The sequence below is a fragment of the Cotesia typhae genome, unplaced genomic scaffold, assembly GCF_013202065.1.
Source record: "Cotesia typhae breed Kobodo isofemale line unplaced genomic scaffold, CoteBio_Ctyphae contig_44, whole genome shotgun sequence".
NCBI lineage: Eukaryota > Metazoa > Arthropoda > Insecta > Hymenoptera > Braconidae > Cotesia > Cotesia typhae.
Window position 1 is genome coordinate 5495547 of NW_027423753.1, and position 20251 is coordinate 5515797.

A 20251-nucleotide genomic window follows, 5' to 3' on the forward strand; every position below is an offset into this window, starting at 1 on the left:
TTCAAATGTGGAATTTTTTTTATTTTAGGTAGAATGAGGAAACATGGTAATTTTTTTTTGTAGGTGGAATAATGTTTAGAAAGGTTTTTACTTCTTGAAGTTGTAGAAATTGAAAATTTTTGAATCATTAAATTTAATTTCATGAAAAAATAACTTTTAATCATTTTCTAACGATCTCATTTTGTTTTAATCGATATGTAGACAATAACTCAATACCTTCAATTTTTATAATATCTTCAATTTGTAAAAAAATTTACCAACTTTATTTTAAAGAATTTAAAAAAAAATTTAATCTTAAATAAAGTAAAAAAATACTTGCACCAGGAAATGTTTTCTAGCTAAAGTATAATTCATTTAAGGGGACATCCATTAATTACTTGAGCTCAGAATGGGGGTCCAATGAAATCTCACCAAATCTCATCTAAACCGAGGGGGGGGGATAATCGAAAATCTCACCTAAATTTCAAAAAATATAAAATATTACAGACATTATAAAAAAAATTATTTAGAGTATTTATTTGGCCTGCTAAAATAAATTTTATGTCTATTAAAATCATTTAGTTCATGTTGTTTTTATGTTTTTTTTTTTGCTTTGAATTTTATTTAATTTAAATAAATTAACTACAGTATACTTGAATGGTTTATTATTCTCCCGAATAATAAAAATAATTTTAATTTAAAATATTGTTAGCGTCAATCTGATGTAAGAGGAGTGGGGGTCCAGACAAATCTCACTAAATCTTACCTAAGGGGGGGAGGAGTCTAAACTGATCGAAAAATAGCTCGCGTAATTAATGAATGCTCCCTAATTACACAACTTTTCTATTTGATTTAAGGTAATTAAATTGTTTAAAATGATTTTTTTGGTTCAAGATGACTAAAATAAAAAACATTAAAGAAACAAATATTCTTTTATCTGATTTAGTTAAAAAATGATAAATGTCAATAAATTAAAAAATTATTCGAATTTTTCCTGGCTGCGCTACTTTGAAACCATAATTTCTGATGACTCCGTTGTCTACTCTACACAAACCATAATACCAGTCAACATAAGAACAACATAAGATATTCGCTCGAGCATTCTTAAATTTTTACTTGACTACTCGAGTATAAATGTAGGTCTGAACCTCAGCTCGGAAAACCAGAACATAAAAAAATGTAAATAATGTCCTAGCACAGAGATTGTTTTAAATTAAGATTTAACGACGGCAATCCACAAGATCTTCACAGCTCAGCACATATTTCTGTGACGTTGTTAGATCGTTTTCTCTGTCCCAGTCCCAGTCCATAAACTGGATAGCTCATGCCGTATGTTATATGCCGTATAATACGCTAACGTTATATTATATTTTATACTATACATATAGTAGTGAGTACATCTACTCACAAAGCTCATTCTTTTCAACATTATATGTATAATATTTTATATTCTTATTATTATTTTTTATCTCTTGGGTACTCGACAACTGAGCAGAGACATCGAGAGTTATCGTGGGTCCAACTTTTACAACAGAACAGTGACTCGGGGAATTTACACTAAAATTTCATCAGTGATCCCACGAGATTCATCATCGTAATCATTGCTGTGATCACTCCATTACTATTCGTTCTCATCACATCTTTGTTATTAATAATTGAATTCAACTTGTAGAACATGGCCAGAAATTTAAATCCTAATTCGTAGTAGAATTTAAATAAAAATCATTTTATTTCAGAATTTAATGCGAGACTCGTAATGTCGAGCATTAGAAAGTGATTAATGATTGAAAAAATTTTTTTCGCTTATTCCTTGCAACTCGACTAATATAAAAAGAGAATTTTTTATAACTGTTGATAAATTAATCTATTCAGACATAATTTATTGATTTAATAATTAAGTATAACCAATTATTTTTTATCTTTGATTAAATAAATATTGTCCGGGAGAAAATTACATTTGACTCATAACAAAATTACATTTATTAATAACTAGCTATTGCCCGCCCGTTCCATTAGGCACTTAATAGAATTGTAGTTTTAGATATAGAATTGAAATTCAATAGGACTATTATTTTGACTTGCACAGGTTCCACATTCCATCGAATCGGAAGTAGAATTTATTAAAATCCGTATTGAGATCTCTACATGACAAATAAAAGATCCTTACCAAATTTGTAGTTTTTTGAAGCTATATTTTCAAAATTAAGATTTTTTATTGTTAACACCCACCCCCGTGATCTTTATTGGAGGTGATTCGGTGTAAAATCCGTTCATAGATCATTTTTGTATCACATGTAAACGACTTCTATTGAATTTGGAAAATTCAAAAGCGCAAAACTATTAATCTTTATTGAATTTTTAAAAGAACAATAAATCACTACAAAAAAAATTTGTTTGGAAATCATAAGAAAAGTTGTGATAATAAATTATTACGTTAACAGAGGAATAACAAATCATATATTATGATAACAAAGTATAGGTTTTAATAAATAATTCATACGTTATATCAACAAAATAATTTTTTTTTAATATAGCAGAACGTTTTAGTTAGTTCAAAAAAAAAGTTTAGTTGAATTAAAAAATTGGTTTGTAAAAGTAACTGAATTGTCAAGATAACAAATATTTCTGTCGGTTTAACATATCTTGTTGGTCTAATACAACAAGAAATATTTTGTTGCAGTGACATTAAATCGTTAGAGGTGTAAGAAATTTTGTTAATAAAGTAGCTAAATCATTTTATTAAAATAAATAACAGTTACGGCAAGAAATTATTTATGTTATGGCAACAAATAAACAAGTAAACTCATGGTGTCACCACAACATTTTTTTGTTATTTTAACGAAATCATTTTTTTCAATGTACCATTATCTGATGATAAACAAAATTTATTAAAATTCTGATCAAAAAATTCTAGACCCGACATTACTACCACACAGAAAAAAAAGGTTCACTTGAGCCAAGAAAATATTTTTCTTCCTAGTTATTTTCTTGAGCGAAGAAAAAATTTTTTTGACATAAGAAATTTCATTCATTCCAACAAAATTAATTTTCTTGCTTTAAGAAATACGTATATTGATCCAATAAAATTTATTTAAGTCAAGAAAATCTTCTTGTTTTGAGAAAATTTAGCTTCTTGCTCCAAAAAATTTTGTTCTTTTGATAGAAGTAAATTTTCTTGCCTTGAGAAAATTTCTTTTTTGCTCCAAAAAATTAAATATCTCGATAGTAAATTTTCATTAATATTTTTATTGACTAACATGTCAAATGGGAAGATTAAATAATATTGAATCATTTTTTTTCATTCAATATATATAATTGCACGCTAAAATAATATAAAATGGATATCAAATATCCAAGAGAAAAATTTTCTCAAGGTGCGAAAATTTTTTTCTTAGCTGAAGTAGGTGGCGCTGCTTCCCTAAAGTATCCAAAAATCTGAATTAAATATAAAAATTTATTGTATCAAGTCTCTATGATAATTTTAATTAAGAAAAGATTACTTCCACCAAGAACAGAATTTCAAAAAAAAATTTTTACTTCGACGAACACAACTTCGGTCTTCCTTCAGGCACCCGAAAATTTTCCTGAGCCAAGAATTTTGTTCTCCAATTAAGAAATTTTTCTTTCTGTGCATGAAAGTAAAAAACTTAAAAGTATTGAAGCTGAAGTTTTAAAAAAAATATAAAGAAAAAAAGAATCGTAAATTCAGTCAAAACACGAATAAATAAAAATAAATATGTTGCATGTATGATTAAACGAGAACACACTGAAGATTGCGTGTGACGCAATGATGAGGTGCATCAAGATTTGTTTCAAGAGCAAAGGAAATACTTGTCTTATATATAAATATATTCAGTACATAACAGGCGGACCGGGACCACGAGATAAATAGGCGTAAGACAATGGATCGCTCTCTTCAGGGACGGTCCTCAAGGGTCGGACATGGAGATATATATATATATATATATATATATATATATATATATATATATATATATATATATATATATATAAATTCACCCATACAACTGTACATTCAAATGTCTTTTGAGATGAAGCAAAAGTAGATGAAGATGAAGGCAAAAGTGGTGGTAGTGGCTCTGAGGTTCACATCAGTGAAATTTGCATTTCGTTTCTCCCCTTGAAGACGTCGATAAATCACTCGAGATCGCCGCCTGAATCCAACATCTTTCTTATCTCCGTACGCGTTTCTTTATTATTATATTATGTCCTTGCTCTTAAATTATTTTATTAAAAAATTTATTTGTTTCCTCATCAAACTTTATTTATTCAAAGCCAGTAGCCGCGATTTTATTTTCCAATAAATTTATTAATAATTACTTAAAACTGCGATGCATTATGTTGTACGTGTTGGATAGTACTTTTAGTGTTTATCTGAGCAGAAATTCAGAGAACTCACAGGAAAATTATTTTTAGTAATAGTTGAGAGGAATAAAGCAAATTCAAAATGATTGGAATGGCAAGACGAAAACACGTGGGCTTGTCTCCAACAATTTGTTCAGACGTGTAGTCTCCGGTCGTAAGTTTCTGGTTGGTAGCAGCCGTTTGAAGTGACCGCGGAGGAGAAAAAAAAAGTTTGGAAAATCCAAAAGTATATGACTCGTAATGCTCGTTGAATTTTTATAAAAAATGAGTTATATAGAAAATTTATAGAGTCAAGTAAAAAAAACGGAAATTTATTGCTGTCAATTATATAATGTAATTTATAATTCATTTTTACTTTGTAACTTAATACCTTCGAGAATATATAAGTTTACTAGTCTTTAGAGTATTACAAAGTTTGATTTGAGTTATAATTATCAAGCCATAAAATTGAAATTATGATGCTGTTTTTACTGACATTAAAAACTTTTTTATAAAAAATCTAATTGATGATTTAATTCTAATGTCCTATATACTTCACAACTTCAATTTCGTTTCTAAATTTTATTCTTGATCTATCTGACTATTGGTTAATGATTATAATCACTTAATTATACTACCATGTATAATAATAGATGATATAATACTTATTTTCTCAATTAATTACAAGTTATAGGTAAAATTTAATTCAATTGTTACTCTGACACCAAATATGTATGATTTAAATAGCTTATGTATTTATTTATAAGGACATAAATAAATACATAAGAGCATACGATCGTCAATATTATTTTAAGACAGATTTAAAATTTTTTAAATGATTTGATAATTTAAATTTAAAAAAAATTTCAATTAATCTTTAGTCATTGAACATTTTTAAATGTTTCAAGAAATTACAACTAAAACCCGATAAATACTGTAATTTATTCCAATTCATTAAAAAATAATCTTTTTCATACATCAATAAAATATTTTGATTACCTCATAAATAAAAATTAACTTGAGGAAACAAATAATTGTAAAATTCAAGATAAAATCATAAAATATAATTTACAGATTTTCCAAATCTACAAAACCCCGAATGAATCCTCTTGTTAGCAAGTTTAATTAAACTTCGAATCTACCCCCAAAATAAATATTTTAACATTGGTTTAACGTCTCCCTAAACCGGAGTTTGCGTTAAAATTTTCCCTCGGTAAATTAAACGAGCAAATAAAAGTTCGGAGAATTATCACCGGAACGCAATAAAAATAATTACGAGGTCGGGAGTCAGCGTCTCCAACTCGAAGTTAAAATTATATTATTATATACCAACATAACATATATTACACATAAAACTAAAGTCTGATGTTAGCAGAAAGCATGGTGGTTCTTATTGAGGAACAACCGGACACAAATCAGAATCTGATAAGCTACTAATAAATGCCGGACTGAAAAATAATGGAATGCGTCTCGGGTGCTCCTAATGATTCCCAGTCTCTTCTTATGCTGGTACTCCGAGGAGTAAATTATCTATGGTGAACATATAGGACAGAATGTGAATATTCGTCGACAGTAGAATAACAAAATAAAAATAATAAAGATTGAAATGAAGAGAAAGAGAAGGATAAGAAAGCATCGAGATGATATCTGGACCGGATGACGTTTTTGGTTGTAGTTATATATTGTATATTACATATTGAACCCGATGAAGATGACGATGTATGGACCTCGGTGGAGCTTGGAGTTAACTCGATACTCAATCGATGCACTTCTTTTAGACGCGACATCCATTCACGACTCTTTGACATCTATGAGAATAATGAAATGTGACTTTCATCGAGTGAATTTACTCTTTAAGATCTATATATACATTATATATTATACATGTCGTGTCTCTTCATTGTATCTGTGGATTTAATCTCAAACTAAAAGTTATTTATAAATTTATGATTCCGTCTTTTATTCAGACATTTATTGGACTTTTATTGAGGCCCCGGCCGGGAAAAAGAGAGAGCGGAGTGGATATGTGCATGAAAGTGTACATTGTACGACAAAAATAATGTAATAAAAAATTGAAAAGACAAAGACTGGAGCTGGAGGCGTTCATACAGACGTGTTAGCATCCAGTTCACCTTCCCGTGTCTCTTACCACTCGGTAAATACACTTGGGGATCATTTGTTCTCTTCTCTTCTCTTCTCATATATAAATATATGGCAAGTCTAGAGCTCGTGTGAATACGACAGCCACAAGCCAGTTCGTCGTGGCACTGAGAATGCGATGTTGGTTTCATCGTTCGCGTTCCAGGTTCCTACGAGGCATGTCACGCGCGCATTGTTTCCCAAACACCCAGGTGACAATTAATGTGCTCCAGTATGAAAAGGACCCAGCCCGTAGATTTCAATGGAGGAGTGATGTTTGTTTTGAGTACAGGTACTGGGTCGGCTTATTGTCTTCACCACCGACGTGCAAACCACCGACGACGCTCTCGCCTCTGCCAAAAGTCCCGGAGCATTATTCTATGTTTATGTGATCTCACCACAAGCTTCCTTATTCTGGATCCCCGACCCTTCCCGTCTATTCACCAGGCTTTTATTTTATTTTATTTTATTCTAGATTAATTTCATTTAATTTTAGATTGTTTTATTTTATTAGTGTCAATATTATTTTTTCGGGGCTTAATATTGATCTTGGACTTGAACTTTGTAGGCCTTGAGTACAGAAGTTCTTTTATAGACTGTAGAAAAACTTTTGATAACAAATATGTCTTGAATCAAAAAGTATATTCTTGCCTACAGAACATTTAAAAGAATTAAACGAATATTTTGATTTAAGATAACTATTTTCTTTCTACTGGATATATTGATTCAAAAATTTTCAATAAATAAATAAGTTTTATTCATATTTTAATAAAAATATTTCCATTTAAATATGAAATACTTTTGACTGAGAAATTAAATGTCTCGAAATTAGGGCTATATTTTACTAACTTCAAAATTAAAAAATTCATCTTAAAAAAATGATGTTCTTGGCTTTAGACAATCCGACAGCGGCGTTGTCGCAGATACCAAAAAAATCACTGATTTTGAATTAGTTTACTCGGTAATTGCTGAGTAAATAGTCAAAAATTTTGTGTCAATGCGTCAAAAAATTTTGTGTTAAATATTTAACACTTTTTTGTGTTAATTTAACAATTTTTCGTGTTAATTTAACACAGTAAATGTTAAATTTGCACATAAAAGTGTTAAAGATTTATCACAAAAGTTTTTAACACAAAATTTTTTGACGCAGTGATGCAAAATTTTTTACTGTGTAGTATCACTCTTTCTTAACAGTGCAGTCCGATCAGGATTCAAGTCTGCTCTTGGGCGTATTTTACATTATATTTAGCTTGTCAAAAAATTGTCATTCTCAAATCTCGTACATTAAAATTCTTGAATTAAGTAATTACTTGCTGAGCTTAAAGAATAATTTCTTAAAATTCCAAATCCTGTAAAAATTTTGGAAAATTTATGTTACCTTTTTTTCATGCACAAATCGGGTCGTAAACATATAATCACTACTTATCAACATGAATGTAAAATGCAGGTTTAATTTTGAAACTTTCTTCTTTAGTTCAAAATTTGATTTTTTTTCTTGGATCTATATTATTTGATCCAAAAATAAAAGGATTGTTACTTTAACTTGTCAAATGACTAAGATTAAAGACATCCCATTCTAAATAGAATAATACTTTAAAAGTGAATTTAATTAAAAATGTTAAAATTTATTTTCAAGTTATTACGGTTAAAATAATTTAACCTTTCAAAATTAATTTGTATTTTCTAAATATAATGGATGTTTGAAATTATTCAGCTCACATAATTTAAAAAATTTCAAATTGAATGAATTTAATTATGAAAATCAATTCAGAACGATGTTTAATTTCAAATTAGCGTATACAAATTGTAAGCCTCGTTAAGTTACACCAAACCTTAGCTTAAAAATTTAATTACTACCAAAGTTTCCATACAATTATATCTTTTCTTAACTAACTCCTCAATACTTTATTTCTCTTTACGAGAACTCCCAAAAATAAATTCAAACTCCACAATGATAAAAAATTAATTAAGAAAAAACGTAATCCAATGAATGTACTGTAACTTCATCCATGGAACTAATTAAAGTAATTAGAAGCAAGTTTTTCGGAAGATAAATATTTAATTAGTAACTTATTTGAGGATATTCTCGTTCTGATAAACAATCTTATCTAAATCTGGCTCGCAAATACTGCGATAAGGGTTTAGTTTGAAAAGAGCGACCAGCAAAAGCACCAATGTGGTGATTAAGACATTACCAGCTGGTGTGTTGTATACAAAACTACACAGACTAATCAGAGTCCTCGATAAGAAACACTCCTCAGTATCTTGTTTGTATACTTATTCGTCCCGCGTACCAGCCACTGGCATCTCAACAGATGAAGAAGCAGCAGCGTAATATAAAGACTCTGGTAAAGTCTGGAGAAATGAGAAGAAATAATAAAAAAAAAAAAAAAAATAATCCGTGGACCAGGTTTGATAACTTAAATTCTTGGACCCGGTGTGGTGTTATGTCCTCGTTATAAGGCTCACTCTTTCCGCGAGGATATAAACTAAGAGATGGGAGGTAAAAGGTGATGACTCCGACGACGTGCCAACATGACTTCCTCATTCTCTTCGCCATAGGGTGTCGGTAATATTTTTTTTCAATTAACTTGTCATCCTCGAACCTTTTATCCTTCTGTGCAGTTCCATTCACTAAATTATGCTCATTCTCTCGCGATATTTTATCTCTCATTATAATTTAGTTTTTAATAAAGTAGTAGATTGTATCGATACACACGTGCAAAAAATACTTACCTGAAGTTTGTGCATGCGCTTCTTATATCTCATGTAATGATATATTCACATGGATGCGCTTGAGGATGCGCAGTAAGGAGAAACTAATCCGTTGATTTTATGCCAGTGAGAAATTTTTTCTTTTAAATAATTTCATTTCTTTGAGCGGAAAAAATTTACAGAGATTAAAATTATATCATTTATTGATGTACTATTGACTTATTAAAAATAATTTTTGAGAGAAATAAATTTTCATTTTTTCTACAGATATGTAGCTCAAACTTAACTCTTTTTTTATCGAGACGATTCAGCGATCATGCACCATCTGTCGGAGATTTCCAACACCAATTTTAGTCAAAAAATTATCCATGAACGTCATGGGCCATACACGGAAAAAAATTATACGAAAAATTACTATGGTGACATCGTAATTTGTCTTATGAAACATCATAGTGTCAGACTATACTACTTTTAAAAGAATACATAGTCATATACATCCACTCTTATAATTTAGATGCAAAATATGAAGATATATCGTGTAAGCAAACTATTCATAACGTGATTGGTCAAATATATCATAAGTATTAGGGTGTGCCAAAATTCAATTTTCATGAAGAACCTTTTAAAATTAGAATTTTGAGTTTCACTTTTAGCAGGAACTGTGATTGGGCATTTCCTAAGATATTTTGAGGTGAGACGATTTATTTGATTTTCAATGAATTTTTTAACAGGAGTTTAGTTTGGGTATTTCCGCTGAAATTTTAAATTTTTAGCCGGAAGTGCTCAACTAAATCTCCTGATTATGATGTTACTATTGTAATTTTTCGCGAATTTTTTTTCGGTGTGTATGGTCTCGTATGTGTTTTTAAAAATTTTTTTGCTTGTAGTTTCAAAGAAACAATAAAAAAATCGAATTCAATAAATGAATTGTGTCATTTTGAAAACATTAAAAACTAACTATGAGAGCTTAAAATTTTTGAACTGTTGAACTTTCGAAAATTACATTTTTTACCAATTTTATAAAAAATTTAATTTCTTCTTAGAACAAGCTAAAAAAATTCTATTTGTATTATTTAAACGGGAAAGAGGTTTTTCATTCTGAGGAAATTTTTTGTATTCAAAGAATATTTTTAAGATCTATAAGATCAAATCTGGAAATATTTTTTCTCAATGTATTCAATGAAATTTTTTAATCGCGAAAAGTAACTAAATTTGAAAAATATTTCAAAGATAAAATCTGAGAAGTAATTTTTAACATTTCGAATAAATTTACACTTTTCTTTAATTATCACAAGAAAATTGTAAAAAATTAAATCAACATGAATGATTACTTTGAATTATAAAAAGTTGATCACAAAAGAATATTAAAAATAACAATAAATGGTCTCTAGTCCAAGAACTAAGACCGCGACTCGAAGCTCGGAACTCGACTCGGACGTGTTTAACGACAAGATTGATTTGATTTCCCGCGAATACCGTCACTAGTTACGACAGACTTACTGGCTTGGGAAGTCGATGGACGTGACACCGATCTAAGGCATGTACCCAGACTCTACACGTGTTAGTGTGTGGCATAATGTATAAATAAAAGAGAACGATGTAACGTTAACTTACACTTACACTTACTCACTTACTATCTGTAACTCTGTAGCCGAGATTATATGGTTTAGCGAGTGTAGTTGTAGCAATGTGAGTATCTTAGTGATGTGAGGATCTTCCTCACCCCCCGCTCCTCTTTACTTTGTCTCTAAAAAGTGAGTAGAGTGTAGAGTATACATGGAGGTATAAGTAGAGAGAAAAAAGAGGTATTATAGTTGGGCCCATTTATCTGCGGCGTTCAGCCCGATGGTATCTGCGTCCGCGCGAGGTCCTGCCAGTATTTGTCATGGAGATGCGACCTACCGATACTAGGAACGTCCGCCCCGTAGCCCGTAGCCTGTACTCTTCAGTACGTAGAACACCCTCTTTGGTAAAAATTCTTCAGCGTACGAGTCTTATAAGACCAAGACCCGGTAATTTACTGAGCTGACAGGCTCCATCACACTGTCGCCGATTTAATTCGGGCATGTTCTGAATATTAAATAGTACTTTTGTTTATACATCGGCTAGATTCTTTACTTGTTACTTGTCATTCTAAATCATTCATCCATGTCCATGTCCGGAAGTATTCAGATTTTTTTGGGCTTGTGTTGGCCGAGACTAGAAAATTTAGGTGTTTAAAAATTCAAATTCCCAATATATTTTATCAAATATCAGAAAATCATCGACTGAAAAAAAATTTTCTGATTTTAGACAAATTCACTCTTACTTTGAAATATTTAGTTCTATTATGTTCAATTGTGGCATCGATTCAGAAATAAAAAAAAATATTTATAAAACTTTTGAGTATTTTTAGAAATATTATATATCAACCAATTTGTTTTATTAAAGAAAAATTGATTTAGTAATATTAGGCTTTTGAGGAGAGTAAAAAAAAATGACTTCATAATAGAACTTAATGCCTTAAATTAAATAACGTTTATATGCCTCTTATTGGAGATTTTCAATTCTACTTTCGTTCGAAAAATAGTGAACACATATATAACCATATTAAGCCATATGAAGATATATCAAGTCATATTGAAACAGATATGTTTTGACATGACCAATTTTTATATCAAACTATATATAAACATACCAGAAAATTTTTTTCATGAAGAAGTTGGAATTTGTTCTTGAACTTGGAATATAAAATCCGAACAAAAACAGCTCCACTGTAAAAAATTACGCCAAGTACACGTTCACAACTCTTGATTTACAAAAATGCCAAGGAGAAATTATCCTTTTACAAAAAGATGTAAAATAAAAAAAAAAACAGACCAAGTAGCCGTTATGATCTTTCATAATTGAAAAAATTTTGTGATAAATTTAACAAATAAAAACAATTTTTTAGACGTACTTGGCGTGCGTCATTGAGTACCCAAAATTTTTTCAGATGAATCGTGATAACGTGATAATACCCCTCAGGTAACTCATTGATGTCAAATATCAGTAGTTCAATAATCACCTTATCTCCTGTTCTTTCCCTCTTCACAGCATTACTGCATGTGTCTGATAGAAGTTTGGTTAAACATCGTTTTTAATGTACAACTTTTAATAACTTTCCAATGAATGAACTGATTTTCAAGTGGCTGGCAGCATTCAACGCCGTTTTTTAAGCCCCGTAAAGAATTTTTAAGTTCGCATTGATCGAACGTTAAAATTTAGGAGTACTTCCGAAAAAAACACTTTTTTCGGTTTTCTTTCGTTCACGATATCTTTTGAATTAATTAACCGATTTTGACTGGTCAAGCGGCAATTGACGTGATTTTTCAAGATCAAGAGCTGATTAGTTTTTGGAGATCGACTGAGCCGTTTAAAAGTTATTCCAAAAAAGCAACTTGAAAACAAAAATTTTTCTCAAATTTTTTCAAGGTTTTTTTGAGATATCTTGAAATCCATCTATCGGAATCGGTCAAAATTGTATTCAAAATCCAAGTTCGTTCATGTTTTTTCAAATGGGCCAACCACGATGAAATCGGTAAAGTCGTTCATAAGTTATGAGAGGTTTACACACACACACACACACACACACACACACACACACACACACACACACACACACACACACACACACACACACACACACACACACACACACACACACACACACACACACACACACACACACACACACACACACACACACACACACACACACACACACACACACACACACACACACACACACACAGTGACACACACACACACAGTGACACACACACACACAGTGACACCCTCGTGGGGATACTCATGTAAGTTTTTTGTGACCTTCAAAAAATTTTCAATTTTCTTAGCGAGAAGTTAAAAATATACTGGTGGCAAAAAAAATGATTACTGAATTAATTATAAAAACTGCTTAGTAAATTAATGATCAAATTTCGTGATAAAATCCTGTTTTTTTTTTTAATTTATGGGAGAGAGGGGTAATCGCGGACGCGGGGTAATCCCGGACACCACGATTTCAGTACCTTAGGAAAAAAAAAATTATTTTTTTTTGTCATGGAATTGTAGGTGAATGTATACGCAGTGTCAGACAATAAGTCAACTGAGCAGGTTCTACATTTTATTCAAGGTAAATATTATTTAATATTTTCATCGTTTTGCATGTAATATTTGTTATGTATATATTCGTTAAATTCTCGCTACACTTAAATGATATAATTATAAGTTATTTGCGATGTGTTAAGTAGAATTTAAGAAAAAATTTTTCGTCACAAATACTCATTTTTATTTATTTCTAACCTCAAAAAAAAATTAACTTTTGATTTTTTAACCTTGTGGGGTAATGGCGGACGAATTGAGTGGGGTAATCTCGGACGTTCGCCATTGCCCCACATCGATAATCATTCTGTACAATTTTTAATTTAATTTCGCTTTTTTTCAGATGGCTCGAAAATATAAAAAGAAATTTGAAAAAAAATATGATTTAAGCAATTTGGAACGTGCAATAAGAGACGTAAAAAGTAAAAAATTGACTATAGGAAAAGCAGCTAAAAGTTATTCTGTACCAAAGTCAACTCTACATGATCATTTAAAAAAAGAAGTTTTAGTTCAGCCAAAAAGTGGAAAAAAATCTGTATTTTCTGAAGCTCAAGAAAAAGAATTGGCTGAGCATATTATCAAATGCAATAAACTATTTTATGGATTGACTATTGAAGCTGTACGGAAAACTGCTTATCAGTTTGCAGAGAAAAATAAATTAAATCACAAATTTAATAAGAACTCTCAAATGGCAGGTAAAGACTGGTATTATGGATTTATCAAAAGACACCCTGAAATTTCATTGAGAAAACCAGAAGCTACTTCCTTAAATAGAATAACTGCTTTTAATCCAGATGAACTATCAATATTTTTTGATAATTTAGAAAGTTTGATAGACTGCCATCATTTCAACGCTGATAGTATTTACAACGTTGATGAAATGGGTATCACAAATGTTCAAAGAAATTCTAAAATATTAGCTCTTAAAGGTGAAAAACAAGTGGGTAAGGCTACAAGTGGAGAAAGAGGAGCTACTACAACCGTTGTATGCTCATTTAGTGCTTCGGGAAAATACATTCCTCCATACTTTATTTTTAAAAGGAAGCGGATGAATGCTAATTTATTGCGAGGAGGAGACAGTAATATGGTTGCAGCAGTTAGTGACTCTGGTTGGATCAACGAAAATTTATTTGTTGAGTGGCTACACCATTTTATTTCACATGCTAAACCAACGTCTGACAAACCTATACTATTGATTTTAGACAATCATGAAAGTCACATCAGTCTTGAATCTTTTTTATTATGTCGTCAGCATGGAATAAATTTGCTTTCACTTCCGCCACATACTTCCCATCGCCTGCAACCATTAGATTTGACATTTTTTGGTCCACTAAAAAGAGCATATTATCGACAGTGTGATTTATATATGGCTGAACATGTAGGAAAAAGAATTACACAATACGAAGTTGTTGAATTGTTCACCAGAGCATATAATAATGTCACTAATATAGAAAAAGCGGTTAATGGATTTAAAGCAGCAGGTATACATCCAATTAACCGTGAAAAATTCGAAGATCTTTTTAAAATTTCAACATCTGTAGAACCTGAGTCTATACCTTCTGAAAACTTATCAGAAATTGCACAAACTAAAAGCTTAATTCCAAATTTGCCTGACGAACAGTTATGGTTGAATCAATCGACAGATTCAATCAATTCATCAGTGCCCCTTACTGACATTGTTACCCTGCCTACCTTACCAAAGAAAAGCACGAACCGAAGAGTTAGAAAAAAACATTCAGTTATTCTAACTAGTTCTCCAATGAAAGAAATTTTAGAAGAAAAGAATCAGAAAAGAATGACTAAAAAGCAGGTAGAAGAAATTAAAAATAAAAAAATTAAGACTGGTACATTAACTGAAAAAAGTGTGAAAAACTTAGTCAATTTGCCTGGTGAAGAGCAGGTCGAAAAACCAAAAAAGAGCACGAAATCAAAGAAAGACACGAAACCAAAAAAAGACAGGAAACCAAAAAAACAAAGCAAAGAAAATAAACAAACTCAAAATGAGTGTTTTTGTATTTTTTGTGCGGGAAAATATGAAGAACCACCCACTAAAGAATGGATAATGTGCTATGGATGCAATTTATGGGCACATGAAGAATGCAGTGATGGTCAAAGCACAAGCAAAGGGTTCCTCTGTAATTTATGTAGAGATTAATTCAAATTTATTCTCTATTTATTATTTATTTTTTACTTAAGATGATTTTATTTAAAAATTTTAATTTTCTAAGTTATAAATAAGTTGAAACTATTTATTTATGTCAAATTATTCTACTTGTTACTATTTAATATGAACTGTCCGTGATTACCCCACCACTGTCCGGGATTACCCCACAGATTTGAAAGGATCAAGAAAATGACACTTTTCTTTTTTTGACAAAAAAATTACTTAATTTTCAAATTTAATGAAATATAATGATTAAAATTAATAGTTAAAACCTTTATCTTTATTCTTACTCAATAAATTAACAGAATTTTTATTTAGTATTTTTAATATTTACTTTTTTCCTTAGGTGTCCGTAATTACCCCACTCTCCCCTATAGTAGAAATAAATCTTACTTTAAAATAGGACTCCGGTGTTTCTTGAACATTTATTAATGCTATATTTTCTAATGAAGTCAATTTAATTAACAGTTCATTCAATTAATAAACTTATTCATTTTTTCTCGATCTGAACGAAATGCTCGGAAGCTATTTAGTTGTACAAATATCAATCTTATCCGTGAAATAATGAAAACAAGCATGAATTTCAATTGTTATCGATTCATATGGTTGCATCAAAATGATCATCAGTAGGGTTAATGACTTGGTGAGGAAGGGCTGAAAGAATTGTCGGTAAAATCGCTTTTCATATCAGTTCTCTGGCTCAGTTGTCATAAATGAAAAAATTTTGGGTACTCAATGACGCACGCCAAGTACGCCTAAAAAATTGTTTTTATTTGTTAAATTTATCACAAAATTTTTTCAATTATGAAAGATCATAACGGCTGCTTGGTCTGTTTTTTTTTTTTATTTTACATCTTTTTGTAAAAGGATAATTTCTCCTTGGCATTTTTGTAAATCAAGAGTTGTGAACGTGTACTTGGCGTAATTTTTTACAGTGGAGCTGTTTTTGTTCGGATTTTACATCTTTTTGTGAAAATTTCTCCTTTTGACGTGATGAGCACTCAATTTTCGAAACACGAGATAAAACCAATGACTTTACGATTTTTGAAAATCTTCGATTTTCTTAACGGATAGTTAAAAAAATCATCAAAGTAAATTTAAGATTTTTTTAGAAATTATATTTACATTGAAATTTTTTCTTAATTACAATTTCCGCCATTTAGAAATACAGAAATTACCTATTTCATAAAAAACGTTGCATTTGTTCTTTCGTTTTTTACATTCTCACGGAGTATTTAAAATTTGTCCCTTGTAGAGACTGAAAAAAATGGATTTATCAACCATATACATAGGCAGGCTTAGTAGAGGGTTCTATTCATAATTGACTAACAAATAGTTGTTACATACATAATATCTCGCAATTTTTTGTTACAATCACATCTTTTACGCTCTTATTCTCGTTGTACTTCATTGTAAAGAGAGAATGATAATAATTACATCAAAGGAAAAAAACAGAAGTCGAGAAAAAAATTACTTACTGATCATCATATTATTCACCATGTAATAAGTCACCGTACAATATTTTGCAAGTTTTTCGTGCTTGGTATATATAACCTATACTCGATATCATTAAGGGTAGCCAGTAATTGTTGCGCATGATAATTTCCATCGTTTGTTAACTGCGGCAATTTTTCATAATTCATTGTCTTAATCATATTATTATTCAAATTAACACTCGAGAAATTAATAGCCTTATCAGCAAACGAAACAAAATAATGTGATTTAAAATTGATAGTAAATTTTGATTTGTACCTGGAAACACTTAAATGACTTACTGTACGTAATTTTAGTCGACTTATAACGATACAAGTCATACAAATAGTGTATGTACATCGGTATTAACAAATAATAATTATTATTTTAGTATAGCATCTTTCCCCTTCAAGGAATAAGGTTATAAATATAATAATAAAATTTTGATTGAAATTTTGAAAATTGAATTTTCGCGCGCTATTTGGAATAAAAATGAATAATTTTCTTAATAACTAATAATTTAGCATCCTTTTCTAAACAGGAAGAATTATAATTGCTATTATTATTATTGCAATGATAATAAAATTTCACATGAATTTTTAACTTTAAAATTTCCCGTGTTTTTTGAAATTATAACTACAATAATTTATATTAGTCGTCGCGATGTGTTTACTCAAAATTCCTTCGACTGAGGGCCGGAGTTAGATTAATTAAATAATAATCTTCATAACTATAACAATAATAATAATAATAATAATAATAATAATAATATCTCTATAACAATAATTATGATAAAGACAGAAATATACAAGTATTAAAAAAAAAAAGGGTGCGTGTACTTATGTACACGTGTAAGAAGTTATACTTCTTTGGCATAATAATTTTAATAGTTTTTTAATACTTTTAACATTTAAAAAAAAATAGTTTTTGATTGTATGCAAATAATTAATTACAATAAAATAATCCAAGACTGGAAAAGGAGTTATTATAGTCAATAAAGTTCAGTTTACATTTGAAAAATTAAATAAATAAATATTTATTATTATTCTCTTACATTAAGTGTAACATAAATTCTATTATTATTCGAATGTTGTTTTTAAATTATGTTTATTATTATTAATTATTTTATTATATTATTCACTCAATTTAATAATAAATATTAGAAATTAATATTTAAATTTGATGTTCAATTTTAATTTTTTATCACAAATTTTTCACTTAATGTTTTATTAAATTTATTTCTTTTTTTTTTTTTTAAATATTAAATAATTAATAATAAATATTTAACGTTAATAATTTAATAATATTTAGTATGAATTATATTAAATAATAATTTTGTCATTTATATTACTAAATAATACATACAGATAGAGTTAATCTAAATTGTATTGGAGCACTTAGGAAGGTTGATGAGCACAGTTTTTTCACAAATATTTTCTAATATTAATTAGTATTGATTTAAATATTTAATTCAAATCACTTCTGATTATAACACGTGTTTTAAATGTAGAAACTCAAAGGATGTGGATAAATAATATAAATATAAATACACAGTGAACACAAGCGGCGTGCGTGCCAACATGCGCCACTAATAGAGGTTCTATTTCTGTTTTGTTGGTAGCATTTTTTCCTCAACTTAATGAGCGATTTAGTGGGCAACTTCATTTCTGTTAATTTTGTGTCACGGTGTGCGCGCGCATCGTAAAATTTCACTCTCATCAATTTTTTATAACGCGCCTAAAGAAGTATAACTTCAAAAAAATAAAATAATAAAAAGTTTTCTAAAATAAAGTTGTGTTAATTATTTTACAAATACATGTAAAGAAATAGTCAATGAATTTAAATTCAAAATAACAGCTTAATTTTTCAGACATGCCAGGTGCATCTAGAAGCAATACAGCTTACAGCTGGGCATGTATTAGGATTATGTATGAGTACAATAAATTTGAATTAATTTTAATATAATATTTAAAATGAATTCAAATTCGCGCCTTTCTGGCACATAGTGACACCTGCTGGATATATTTAGAAGTATCCCAGTTCAAAGCTGAGAAAGTAATGAAAACAATTCACACTATACATTTACATCAAATATCTACAACAAATATTCATTATTATAACAACTTTAAATAGTGATAACAATAATATTAATAATAACAATAAAAAGAATCATAAAAATCAAACGTTAAATAGTATAAAATTACAATTTTAAATAGACTAGATTTGAATTAACCGCCTATTTTATCAAACTTTCAATGGGAATGGAACAACTCTGATACTATACAGTAGTATACTATTCTAACAAAATGGAATGTACCAACTTGAAAATAAAAAAATCTGGAGCAGAGTAACTATCCGGAGAGGATCTCAGGCGTCAAATGGAAACGGACTAACTCTCATACTCGAAGTGGTATACTATTCGCAGAAAATTGAACAGTACCAACTTCGAAATAAAAAATTCGACCGAAATTAGTAAAATCTCTCGTAGTATCGAAAAACGAGGGAGCGAAAATTTTATAAATTAAGATAACGCTAAAAAATTAAAAAAACTATATAATTATTGCTGTTTTATAGAAAGAACTAATAATTAAACTATTCACAGCGCGTGACAAGCGTTGACATCTATATAATAATAAAATAAATCAAGTTGAAAATAGAGTGAGGTTATGTTGACATCTGACTCGAGAATAGAGGCACTGTAGCTTTACGTCTACACGTTCACACACATTTTATGTGTGTTGTTGAACGTGTACTTGGCTTGAGGCACGACAGTGCCTCCGGATTCTCGAAGGAAAAAAAATAGTTATTTTTCCAAAATTGCGTTATTTGGTGTCAAAGCCGATCTTAGAAAAATAACTTTTTTTTTAATAAATTCAATTAGTTAAGAAAAAATCCGCGCAATTTCGATAAAAAATCAAATTCTGTACCAAAAATATCACCTCAACTACTCTGTTCAATCATGCAAACAAATTGTAATTTAAAATTATCACTACAATTAATAATACTAGTGCTCATTTTCACACTCAAAATTTTCTTTCAGGACCTTCAGTTTCTCTCCCGTTTCCAAAAGTTAAGATTGGGACCAAAACGACTCTGCAATGTCCAGTGCATTCTCCCCAAACTGAAGTGAGTAAATAGTCTACAGTACATACATATTTATGTTTGTATATATTCCACATAACATATAGGTATGTGAGTGTACAAGCAGGTGGACATAACAGTTCTGGCTCTGGGGCGTTATGTGAGACGGCTTTTTTGGAGGCTCGTAAATCTCATTCTTACGTCCCTGATGTG

General features: G+C 29.8%; 2 protein-coding genes across 4 annotated transcripts in view; both read left to right on the forward strand.

The window, feature by feature from the left end:
* The window catches only part of LOC141528916 (uncharacterized), a 267144-nt gene that overhangs the window by 111228 nt on the left and 135665 nt on the right, over positions 1-20251 (forward strand). For all 3 annotated transcript variants that reach the window (XM_074245208.1, XM_074245205.1, XM_074245207.1), the window contains exon 4: positions 19998-20083. The gene's annotated coding sequence lies outside the window, so the exon portion shown is untranslated. The remainder of the gene's footprint in view (positions 1-19997; positions 20084-20251) is intronic.
* Positions 13565-15475, forward strand: LOC141528886 (uncharacterized). Its single transcript, XM_074245166.1, has 2 exons — positions 13565-13585; positions 13664-15475. The coding sequence occupies exons 1-2, from the start codon at positions 13565-13567 to the stop codon at positions 15473-15475; spliced, it is 1833 nt and encodes a 610-aa protein (XP_074101267.1).

Bases quoted from the DNA above. Each gene is read 5' to 3' on its own strand.
- LOC141528886 (XM_074245166.1), top strand. From the start codon at position 13,565: ATGGCGGACGAATTGAGTGGG. The intron at 13,586-13,663 runs GTAATCTCGGAC...GCTTTTTTTCAG, and splicing joins TGGCGGACGAATTGAGTGGG to ATGGCTCGAAAATATAAAAA.